The sequence below is a fragment of the Aquila chrysaetos genome, chromosome 11 (assembly GCF_900496995.4).
Source record: "Aquila chrysaetos chrysaetos chromosome 11, bAquChr1.4, whole genome shotgun sequence".
In the NCBI taxonomy this organism is placed as follows: Eukaryota; Metazoa; Chordata; class Aves; order Accipitriformes; family Accipitridae; genus Aquila; species Aquila chrysaetos.
Window position 1 is genome coordinate 30,975,572 of NC_044014.1, and position 12,916 is coordinate 30,988,487.

The 12,916-nt window shown below is 41.2% G+C and overlaps 1 protein-coding gene across 2 annotated transcripts in view; it reads left to right on the top strand.

Moving 5' to 3' along the window:
* Positions 1–12,916, top strand: part of CHAT (choline O-acetyltransferase) — a 42,610-nt gene that overhangs the window by 14,559 nt on the left and 15,135 nt on the right. For both annotated transcript variants that reach the window (XM_030030984.1, XM_030030983.1), the window contains exons 8-13: positions 3,299–3,468; positions 5,547–5,647; positions 5,849–5,977; positions 7,132–7,254; positions 8,739–8,880; positions 12,006–12,068. In XM_030030984.1, the coding sequence (XP_029886844.1) occupies positions 3,299–3,468; positions 5,547–5,647; positions 5,849–5,977; positions 7,132–7,254; positions 8,739–8,880; positions 12,006–12,068 (728 nt within the window). The remainder of the gene's footprint in view (positions 1–3,298; positions 3,469–5,546; positions 5,648–5,848; positions 5,978–7,131; positions 7,255–8,738; positions 8,881–12,005; positions 12,069–12,916) is intronic.

Below are 12,916 nucleotides of genomic sequence, written 5' to 3' on the forward strand. Positions count from 1 at the left end.
AATCAACAAAAACTAGCAGGACCATCTCTATGGTGTTTTTGGATTGCCTGGCATTTGCCAAAATATTCATTTTAATGAGGAAGCAAACCAACTCAGTTATGCAGCTGAAAAAAAACCAGATTCTGCACTAGCAAATATTGCAGCACCGTGATGTGAGCCTTCTGTAATCTAAGCAGGAATCCCATCCTAGACCACTTTGTATTAGCACAGCTCCTCTGCATAGTATAATACATTGCTGTTACAGATGGATACATGATTATTAACAGCCCTTTTTTGTTTCTTATCTGTGGTGAAATGTTCATGCAACAATAACAGAGGAAGAGTAAAGCCCCTAGTGAAGCAGTGTGAGGTGGAAGTGGTCACTCCACAACTGTTCTGTACTGGGTGGGGAAAAAGATGATGCTTCAGGACAAAGAAGACTTATACAGCACTTTGCAGATGTTATGAAGGAGATATATACATGGGCCTGCATAGACCCACAAGTAGAGGATAGGTCTTCTAGGTGAGAAAATTTCAAAGAAATTGTAATAAACCTAGCCATCGCTGATTTATGAACACATTCAATGTTTTAGCTGTATTCAGGCTGCAGAACTAACTCACTTTCCTGAGCACAGGAATTCAATTCTTACTGCTATAGGGGCTGCTGTCCCATGCATACTATATCTGAATTTGATTCAGAACCGTCTCCTCATATTTTTGTTTTTAAAACAAAACTCCAAAACCCCAACTAACCAACAGCTGACTGGCCAATTCAATGCAATTGTGTGCATTAGAAAGGAAGAAGGACAAGAAATGTCTTGCAGGGCTTTAGGCTTGTTCTCACACTTCTCCACTGTTTCAGCTCTTTCTGGAAATACTTCTTTTCCATCCCAAGTCACAGTTCATGAATTCTTGTGCAGTTCATTGCCCGTTTTACATGACAATTTTTTCAGTGTTTGATCAGCTCTTTGGACATGTCTGTTTCTTTCTGTAAGGGCATCTTTCCCCTATGTTTCTTTTTCTAGCAGAGATTAATTTTATTCACTCTAATACCTAGACTCAAGATACCCTGAAGCCATATGTCAGAATAAGGGATTCATATCTGTCAAAGATGTGTGGGCAGCAGCCACAATGAAATATATATAAACCTATCAGACAACATAAAGCAGAATGCTGAGCAAGCTGTGAGCAGTTTGTAAATCACTGTCCAAGCAGTTTTCCCTTGAAGGTGCCTGTCCACAAATACTGGCAGCTGATGTATATGGGGCAACTTCCATTCAAAAGGATCTTTTCAGCCTTTGCATTGATGTACCCAGACCATCAATGGAATAAATACCACAATTATGGTCAGCCCTGCAAGTGTCAGATACTAGAAGAGCTTTACAGCAAAGAGGACAGGGACATGTCTTCTCCCTTATAAAGCTTCTGAGTGCTTTTGAAGACAATTCATAGGGACATCGGTGTTTTCCACGTTGTAGGGAGGCACAGATCGCCGGCAGAAAGCTCAACCTATCTGCATGCCCCATCAATTCCAATCTCCTGGCTCAAGTCTTTGTAGGAGCTGGCAGGAATGCCAGGTGCATTCCCTAGGACTCTGCTTCTGTGGGCAGCGGAAGACAACAGGCTGCGTGCTCCGCCAGGTCCCCACACAGCCTGCAGGAGCTGAGGCTGGCCGTCCCTGTCTCTTGGGCCCGTGGCCGCCAACGCTCCCTCAGAGGAGCCACCGGACAACAGACAGTACCTTACCGTAACTTGCAAGAGGCCACACCTCCCCCTCCTCCTTCTCAGCCACTGCTATCACTTGCCTTTCCTTCTCTTGGCACCTTTTCCATTTCTTGCGTATTTGCGCTCTTTTTTACTACACAGCAACTGGCGAATGAACCTGGATGATAACGAGCATCTGTATATTTTCTAGCTCCTCACTAACCTATGTTACTCATTTTGGAAAGGTACATTTTTTTCTTACTTGACAAATGCCGCTCTTTCAGAGGATCAAGCTACTTTTCTTATTTGCAAACATTAAAAACATGCACATTTTGAAATGTCTCCATATTTCAAATGCAAATCAGAATTGGTTCATTTTAAACATTTTTTCCATTCTTTCAGTGAAAATCATCTCCTGAATTGAGCACAGATTTGTTGAACTTAGCACAGACTTGCAAGAAGTTTTGATCAATCTGAATTCATATCTTGCCTTAAGAACATTCTGAAACAAAAACATTTTCACCAAAATCTAGCAAAAACAGCAGATGAAAACTGATCTGTAAAGAATGGAAGGAATTTTAAGTTGATGTTTGAAAGCCCTTTTTCCTTTGATCTTGTTAACAACCATTTAACAGCAATTAATGATGTTATATGCTTTAGAGCTGTATTAAGTGCTCACAATTAAATATTTCCTATGCTTCGAACTGGCCCTCAGAAGCGTACGAACCTTTACCTTCATAATTTTTCTGAGTTAAAGAAGCTGAGAAAAAAAAAACCTCATAAATACACCATAAATAAGGAGGAAAGTGCTGAGGACAATGTAAAAATAGTCTTTGTGGTCCACCTGTAGAAGCAAGAGTGACAGCATAGGGAAAAGAAACAGAGAAAGAGACCCAGAAAAAGCACAGTTTGTTCAGCAGTACACTAGTGGTAGGAAAGAAGTGGAATGTGTCAGCCCATGGTTTTGGCAATACCACGTTCAAAAACTAAACCTCACGACCTCATCCGCAGATGTTTCCTCGTGATGTAGGCAGTATACCCAGTCCAGGGCTTATTTCTCTAAAGTACAAGAAATTACCAGGGACAGGAGAGAGAGGAAGGTTTTATACAAGAACACAAAAACAACACGGGCCCTGCTGTTCCTTGTCCAGAAAAGGGTTTTAATAGGAGAACGGCACAAAACCAGTATAGGCCCTGCTGGTCCAGAGCAGAATACTGCAGCACTGCAGTAATAGCGTGAGCTCTGAAATTTTCTATTTTCCACCTGTCCTCTCTGTAACTGTTATATATAAAATAAGTAAACATTGCTGGCTTTAAGAGTAAAATAGATCTATTTTGTAATATAATTACTTCAGGAAATGAAAGGCAGAAAAAGAAAGTGGATATTATTGAATCATATGAAAGATACAGAGATATTGCAAAAGTTAACACGTGAATGAATGCCTTGGTGTAACATTTCCTTGCACTGAGAGGTTGTGTTGTTGAGAGCGCTCTGCAGGCACCAGTTCGTTGCTGTCATGGTCAGATCTTCAGTGCTCTCCAAGGCAGCAGAGTTCCCCAGCCAGTCCTGCACTACAGGTAAGAGGATGTGAACATTTCACTCTTTTATCCCCAGACTCTACTAACCGCGACTCTCTTGACATGATTGAACGGTGCATTTGCCTGGTGTGCCTGGACAGCCCAAGCGAGGTGGAACTCAGCGATACAAACATGGCACTGCAACTGCTACATGGGGGAGGCTACCGTAAAAATGGGGCCAACCGTTGGTATGACAAACCTATGCAGGTAAAGACCTTACGGTACTATGATATTACTTGCACGTGGCAAGGGACACCAGTTGCCCCTGTGGTAGGAACCACTTAGAATCAAGTGGGAGAAAGAGGGGGAGGTGGTGTCAGCATCTGCCAAGGCAGGGCTGGTGCGAGCAGCACTGTTCCTTGCAAGGCAGGGGAAGCAGACCTATTGCCTTGCCGGCAGTGGGGGGGCCTTCTCCAGCACAGGTGTGCTTTCACCTTCCCTGAAGATGCTCTTTGCACTTGAGGAGGCAGACAGATACACAGACATACAGAGAGGTAGACATCTGATTAAAAAAAAACCCCAAACAGTACACATTTAATTACATTCAATCAAATGAAATAAAAATGCTGGACTAGCATCCCAGAACAAAAGAGAAAAGCACAATAGCTTTCTCTGTTTTCTCTTTTCACACATATTCATGACGTCCTAGAAATACTACTGCTTATAATTTAGTGTGTGTTTAAGTTAGTATTAATTTCTTACTTAACAGACTGTTTACTCATTTGATGACATCCTTGTTGAGGCTTTCCTGGAAGTATTGACTTCTCCAGCCTTTTTCCCCAATCAGATTTTGATTGTCATATTTGAAAGTGTTGCACTGTTATTTTCACATTTTGCATTAGACCCAGGGTGAAGCAATGTATTAATCTCCAACTGTCAACAATGTTGACACCCCATGAAAAATTGAAAAAAACCCTGACTGATACATTGCTTGCACAATGCTTGTTGCTCTTGCCATATCTAAGAACAGCAACATAAAAAAAGGAAACCACTAAACTAATTTCACTTGCACTGACTTACCCCAGTACAAATACATTTCAGTAGTCGTTACTGATTTATGCCACTGCAAGTGACATTATTAGCAGACTCCAGTGCTGTGTTTTTAAAGAACGAACCATTTGTCTAGTTAAAATCCCTTGTTATTTGCAGGGCCACTAGTTGAGATGTTTCAAGCAGATGAGAATAAACAAGATTTTATTTTTGTTTACTATCAGAAGGTAGCAGAAAGCAAATAAATTTGCACAGTATATGGGAGATCTTCATCTGTCCAGATGTACTCAGGCTAGAAGTAATTCAAAGGCAAAGAGGAATTCTTAGGGAAAAAAGATCCCATTTTCTTTCATGCAAATGCAGATAACGTAGGAAGCCATTCTCACAGTAGGACTTGTTCTTTCTCTCCATATTCTTCTTCAACTTTGCAGTAATGCATCAGAAAACATCCAGCTAAACTTTCTGCATCACACACTTAACTCTGTGAAAACCCCATGGGAACCAGGGAGGCAGGATGCATATGTGTGATATGTATGTGCAGAGTGAGCTGAGCAGGAGAAGTCCAGCCAAAGACACTTCAAAAGAAGCGGGGGGAAAAGTCCAGAAAAAGGACAGAAAACATGTGAGACAAGTTGCAGTTTGGTTCTAGACATCTGCTTTTCTTTGAGATGCAAAAGTAACCAGCTGCTTGGGGGTATCACAGAACTACAGTGCAGCAGGTTAAGTGTCACCAGTTATACCATGTGTATGCAATGAAATCAGAAATGAAGACAAGTAAGAGGGAAATGAAGAAAGCACCACAAAAGAAAAGGTGAAGAGGAAGCAGAACAGTAAAACAAGCTATGAGACAGCTGTCAAATAAGGATGACTATGCTTATTTGATACGATATTCATAATAAAATGTGATCCTAAGGGACTTCCCACATACAGAAGTTGCATTGCCCCCAAATGTGGAAGGAGAACCCCAGCGACAGGTTTTCTCTACCATAAAGCAGATGCTAAATCCAATTCTTAGACTCCAATGGGAAATGCTAAAATTTATATTCTCACAGGACTCAGTCCAAAATAGTAGCATGAAAGGGATCCAGTGCAATGCCATTCACAGGACAAGAAAGTCTCCCATGATAAATCTGTAAGTCACCCACTGATCTGCAAGTCAAGAAAGTTCCTGATGTGAGCAATGAGAAAACCACAGGAGAATGACAATATCTTCTGTTAGGTTGCTATCATGGGTAACTTACCCAGAACATGATTTATTCACTATATATCTTGCACTTGTTCTTTTTCTTGCTTAGTTTGTGGTAGGAAGAGATGGAGTCTGTGGTACCGTGTGTGAACATTCCCCTTTCGATGGCATCGTACTGGTGCAGTGCACTGAACACTTGCTCAAGCACATGTGAGTCCCCTTTCAGTACGCCTGTTGTACCCACTCTAGCCCCCAGGAACCCTCTGCCAGTGGCTAATTCCCCCTGGTGCACAGGGCCACTAAGACCCATACAACTGTTGGAAATCAGTCATTTACCTGCTAAAAAAAAGCAGTGTTTAACAAATAGATTATTCCTGTGACCTTAACGACTTTTCTCTCGCAAACTAACAGGAAAGAGAGCTCCAAGAAATTAGTCCGAGCAGATTCAGTGAGTGAGCTTCCTGCTCCACGGAGACTAAGATGGAAATGTTCCCCTGAAATTCAGGCGCGTTTGGCATCAGCAGCAGAAAAACTCCAAAGGTAGAACAGATGCCTTGTTTTTCTCAACAATGACTGCAAGCTGGGAACTACCCAGCACATTTTGTGCAGGCATGGGTTTCCTCCTAGAGGGCTCTCCCTGCCCTCCTGCTCCTCCTCATCTTCCCAAGCTGGACGCACCTAGCATCCCTTCGCAGGATGGCACCCTTATGGGCTGGAGCTACTTCGCTGTATTCAGGAATTGCATTACCATTGCTTTCCTTCCATGTAAATATTAGGAAAGCTAAAGACCACCGGAAAAACAGTTGAGTCCTATTTGCCTGGGATGCAAACAGTGCAGGTCCTCGGTTTTTGTGGATGCACTTTATGGGTTTGACCTGACTAAAGCCAAAGCCAGGGCAATGGGGATATGTATATGGGACAGTAGAATACAACTGGTTTGAATAAACAATTTGAATTCAGGAATGTAATTTGTTTACATCCATGTTGCTCCCACAAAGGTTAGTTCTTCTGACTGTGTTTCCAGACTGTAAAAGATTTGCATGATCTTTGGGGGTGGGGATGGCAATGACTTTTTTTTTTCAAATTATTTCATCTCAACACCCAGGCCTGTGATCGCTCTGTAGAGAATTAACATATGGTCTACCTGATCAGCTGTAAGTACGTCCAGTGTGATTGCATTAGATGAGACCTCAAAGCGGCTAGAAGCATACACGAGAGTATGAAAACACTCAGGGTGCAGAGTAATTCCCTTTTGTTTTTAAATAAAGGTAGTAGTCCTCTAAATTGAAACTTGCAAGGAGCTTACAGCCTTCATCAGGTTTTAAATCCACCTATTTCTCACTGTAGTAAATCCCACAGAAATTTGTCGAGAACAAAGGAGGCCCTGGCTTAGGCTTCAGGAGTGGAAACACTAGGTTTTAAAAGAAGGTGTTTTACTCACATGAACAGAATGACCCGAGTGCCATAGCTCATGTTAAGACTGCAGACAACAAGCCCAGTCTAGAATCTGTACGAATAAGAGTTACTGACTAGGAGCAAGTTACCAAAGGCCAGGACTGTCTGCAAAGCAGGAGCCCACTCATCTCCAAGGGAGTACAGGCAGGAAATGATCTCTGGGTTTTATTTGCAAATGGAAATGGAACATGAGATTCTTGCATCTCCCCCCACAGTAATTGCCTCTGCTTGTTTTCCAGGATAGTAAAAAATCTGGACTTCATCGCCTACAAGTTTGAGAACTATGGAAAGGAATTTATTAAGAAACAAAAGATTAGCCCAGATGCCTACATTCAAGTAGCACTTCAGCTGGCATTTTACAGGTAAGGTTAATTCAAATCATAGGAACAAGGTAGCACAAGAGTAGATTCACAATTTATTTTTTTACACAGAGGGTCCGTTTTTGACTCAGCACCCAAACAAATGCCTCCTGCATGGAAATGAGTGATCTTGCCTAATGACTGTAGGTCAGACAAGATAGAAATTGCCACCCAGTTCTGAGACAGAGCACTCCTTTCCTTCACTCCCTTTCCCTCTCCTTGCTCTACCTTCCCCTCCCTGTGTCCCACACATGCCACTCCCAGGCAGTACCCTCCCCACAGCTGTCCCTCCGCTTGGCACAGAGAAGAGGGTGAGGGGATGTGGCAGGTAGTGGCAGACAGCCCCACCACCCACAGCAGCAGAAGCAGCTAGGGAGTCCAAGTCCCTTGCCACTGCGGGTAGCTTGGGAGGAACCATGGCAGTAACCCATAGCTCACCACATATGCATCCCTTGCACCGCAGGGCGAAAAGCATTCACAGGGAAAAATACTACAGCAGCATATCAGATCAGAGTTCCTACACAGGATAGTAACTACTGCTGCTTCCTTCTTCACAGGCATCCCAAGATTTGATAATATCCTCTAATTTCCATGGTATTATCAAAGTTAAAAGCTCCTTTCTACATTGTCAGAACGGCTAACGCTCCAGGCTAGAAATCGGTTGCATGGTTTCCTGCAGAACAGCCTATTACACTAATAATTCTTTATCATGTCAAATTAAATCCTGAAGCAGTCTTTACCTACTCAAAAAAACAGAGATGCCTAACACATTTTGCATACTCCATTAACATCTGTTAAACATCCAGTTTGCGTATGCTATTAACCAAACTCCAACAGTGACCTCGTCCAAGATTTTCATCTGGATGCCAGTCATGATATAAATCCCATGTATGCAAGAAAAACCTTGGGGCACAGTTATGTTCTGAGACCCCTGCTTCAACTGGAAGGCACAGTAGGTCTCCTGAAGCGAGGAATAGTAGCTATATACACCTGGACCCAAATTAAATGGTATTTGCTATGTGGGTTTTCATTCCATCTCTCAGTCTCAAATAGCAGTCTTTTCTCCTTTTAGTTTTCTGTTTTTCATTCACACAGAGCGCACTTTTTTCTTGTTTTAAATAAAACATATTTCAAGCCCATATGTAAATGATTAATTACACAATTATTTTATGATGCAGTACAAATAAAACATTCCTTGAGATCTTTCAGTAAATTTTAGCTTTACTAGCCTTGCTTTTACACAGCAAGTCATTTTTTACTGGCAATGCATAACTAAAATGTATACAGCTGTATGCAGCTCCTCATATTAGAAAGGAGTGAGCATCCATCTTTTTTAAGTTTCTTACAGAATTGTATCAACACTAAGATGAATACTATGCAAAAAATAAAATCATGGCTGTAACAATAAAACATACCAAGCCTATATTTCTTTTAGTCTTTATGATTCCTTGAAAATATTCTTTGTTTTTCTTACTTCATTCTCTCAGATGCCACAGGAGACTTGTCCCTACCTACGAAAGTGCTTCCATACGCCGATTTGATGAGGGCAGAGTTGACAATATTAGGTCTGCTACCTCAGAAGCATTTGCTTTTGTAAAAGCAATGACTGATGACAAGACAGCTCTATCGGTATGTTGGTCTGGCTCCATCTGCCGCCTTTGGCAAAACACTAAGCAAATAGTGCATTCACGATCCCCAATCTCTCATTTTTTAACTGTTAACCAAGAACATAAAGGCATAGGGCAGGGTAGCAAGCTTTACAGGATTTTGCTTTTTGTGCAAACCAACCATTAAGCTAAATATAAATATTTCCTTATTTTTATTTAAGATTCGGAGGTGCCTAAACATGACATTATAAGAAACAAAACATCTGATTTTAGACTTAGTACTGTCTTCTGAATGATCTATCATCGTATCCAAATTCAGCTCCCTACAGAGATCTAGGCTGAACATGCAAAGTTCAGGATCATTATACTGCCACACCAGGGGAATTGCCTGGCAGGTCCCCTGCAGTAGATAGCTCTGCTGCAGATTGCAATGTGTGAAGTGATACAATTCACATGCTTTGATTTCTGCATAAGGTTCTGGCTGATCTATTTCGTTTTAAAGATATGTTTCTACCAAACAGAGTTAGTTCTATAGGATCCTCAAGGGGCCTGAACCTTCATGACGAAAAAACTTCATCAAGCTAATAAAGCAACTCTGCAAATTGTCCTGACATCATCCTGCAAAAAGAAAAATTAAATTGCCTTTCTTTGAGACACCACCATCTGTTTGCCAGAAGCACGAGTACTGTACATAGTAGACGGGGACGCAAAGAGGTACAGCTGAGAGAGCTGAGACTATAGCTGCACAAACAGCTTTGTGCGCTGTCCCGCCTGCCATCCCTGGAGAGCCTCTCTCAACGTCTCTCTGTGTACCACTTCCACCCACTGCACTTCGCTGCTGTACAGGGAATTTCCAGGTGGTTGTTTAGATGCAAAACGCTGCCACAATATAGATTATTTTGCACAGTAAGCCCACTCCAGTGGCAACAGCCCACATGGCTGTTCTTTAGAATCTAGCATAGCATTGCTAGAAGTATTGATGGGCTGTAGATTAAGTGTAAATGAATGAAATATTGTAAACCAAGCTCTAATGTCCCAGAGGATGAGGAAAATTTGCCCAAAAGTGCTCTGTTCCCCCACTGCTTCTTTAATCTCCTCAAGGTTACCATGCCCAGAACTTAGCCCACGATGAACAAGACTCAAATAAATTCCATATTAACATGATAACTCAAAGGAAACCTGAAGTAATTCCCTACACTGAGTGGGTAATTCAAGGCAGATTATGACCATACTATTACACATAATAGTGACTACCATACATTAGACAAGAAGAGGCAGTTGTTATTTGCTATCAGTCCCTGTCTGACAACACGGTTCTTAATCGTATTTCATTTGAAGCCGCTGTCATCTGTGCACACCCTCCCCTCCACACTTGGGCACTCAGCGTACCCGCAGCCCCAACCCACATTGCTGCAGGCTGACTGTACTCCTAGGAGGAGCCAGCCTGCTCCTAGCACGTTGTTTGCCAGATCCTTCTTGTTCCCTCCAACAATCTCTTCCTACCTTTCTTATCCCAACACTTACTGACTTCTTCAGCTCTCCCAAAGCTTCAGCATTTCTCACCGTTTTACCACCCAAATCTGGGACTGTGCCCACCTTTCACAGCATCCTAAACTGTATTGGTTCACAGAAGCAAGCAGAAGAATGCTATGCATGTCTAGAGTGAGCTCAGTCTCAGCCCCCAAATCTTTATATTGCATGCCTTGGCAGTACCAAATAGGGAGAATAATGGTTTCATTCCCCCTGAAAAACCTGTAATCATAATGCAAACCAATCCACTGATAGCTTTCCTAGCTTCTTGTCCACTGAGAGATGCAAAGGACATTTAAACGGATCTGTGATTGTTCTTTCCCACAAGCTTTTAGAAATCTTTGTTTTGATGTGAACATCTTTTGGTTCAAAACGATATGTATTGTTATCACAGAATCAGAGAAACAAAATTCACTTAACACAACCCTATTCCAAAGTGATTTCTTTAGACCTACAGACTGCCTCTGAGTGTGAAGGGGTTAATTCTATTTTTTGGACAAAGAGATGCATCACTTGGTTTAAGTAGCCTTGAACTCCCCAAAATATATCCATTAATCCAAATCAAATTAAAAGAAATTTTCTATCTGATGCTAATAAAAATTATCTTCAAACGGTAGCTTGAACAGTCACCAAAGATTGATTGAGTTGGATTGATTCTCTAGCAGGAGAAATATCTCATGCATTTGACACTTGCTGTAAAAGAATCAGCAACTGACGCTGCAGAGATTGCTGAATAGCTGTAAATTAATCAGATTTAAAGACTGCATTTGGTAATTTAATCTGTATAAGGGAACTAAGGCCTAGCTGTAGCCCTATGAAAAAATATCAGACTCTGGACTTCGAAGGTCCCTGATGGTGGCCTTGAATTGCTTCTAAAATGAATTCTTTGTTCAAAAGATCATTCATCGTCCATAGGAGCTGAAGGTTCCCTGTTTATCTGAAGACCCAGTCATTTCTGGCTGTTTCAGGGTCTCCCAAAGTTGCAGTGTCGGACTTGATGTACAGCAGGGCAGCACTTCTTAGGATCGTTCCCTTAATATAAAAGGCTGCCATTTGACAGGAGTCAAAATTTACTAGCTTGTTATCTGAAATGTGAGGCATCTGTGGAGGGTAGAGCAGCCTTGGAAAATTCTAGATGCCCTTTCACACAGGGGAGTAATTTTTTGACCAGCTAGTAAAATATCAGTAATGGCTTTCATTAATATCACTGTCATTGTCTAGATAAACCATTCTAGAGAAGATATACTGCCTGGCTGTTTTGAAAACACTGACTTACACTAGGCAATTATTCTCCCTACTTCAAATGGAGCGATTCAATTAGTAATAATCTACACCCTCAAAATCCATGGAAGGAATCCATGAAAGGGACTGCAAGTCTTTCTTCATCTTCAAACAAACCACCACCAATAAGCCTGTTCAACCCTTGCACAATCAGGCACCGTTGCTGATCAGGACATTGAATCCCTATGGTTTTTCATTTATAAAGAGCACTTACACCTGAGCCAGGAGCAAAGGACATTTGAGAGTGCTTGCTATTTGTGTGCTGGTTAATTGATGGAAGATGCTATTTCTTTGAGGGTTTATTCAATAATAGATATATTTTGATTCTCCCAACAGGATTCTGAGAAGATGCAGAAATTTAAGGATGCAATTGCAGCTCAGACTAATTACACTATTCTGGTAAGTAAAACACTACTTTTTCTGAATAAGGACTAGTTAGTTTTTTCAAGAAAAGTACAAAGATACAATCATTAACTATTTAAGTACCAGAAAACATAAGCATTTCTAAATAGGAAAGTACCTGCTATGTCACACCTATGAAAATTTCTGATGACCCAAACACCCTCAAAATAGACATATTCAACTAACCTCACCTTAAAAAATGCTTCCTGGAAAGAAAAATAACAAAATTCTGCATTAGAAATCAGTGGCAAGACCATCACTCTTGGGCATTAGCTCTCTTTTCTAGAACTGTCATGGAACATGACACTCTGCATTCAACATATTCATGGGGAATGTGCATCTGTGAAGTGTTTATGATTTGTATCTGTGTCATAATTAGGAGTCCCAGGGGTGAATTAGGATTCCACTATTTGGTGCTGTACAAATTAACAATTAAAAAATGGCCTCCATCTTAAAGAGCTTGCAATCAAAATTTAATAAAAGGATTTTTTTTATAAATATTGAAAAGTTTGCAAGGAGGAACAGTAGCCAGATGAAATAAGCCTTTATTCTGTGTGCTTTGTGATCAATATGAAATGTTAGCCATGCAGATAGCCAAGAAAAGTGTCAAGGACAGCTGAGAGCCTTATCAGGATGAGAAGTAAGCAAGGCTTAAAAGCAACCAATTTAACTGCTGTGTAACATGCATGAGAAATAGAACTCCAACTGCAAAATCCAGATCCCCCAGATTTACAGGTATTTAGACCCATAAGCTATAATGTTACAGATAAGCTTAAGACAGCTCTTTGGAAGGAACATCAGGAACTTTTTCTTCCCCCCTAAAACTAACCATTTATGCATTTTCT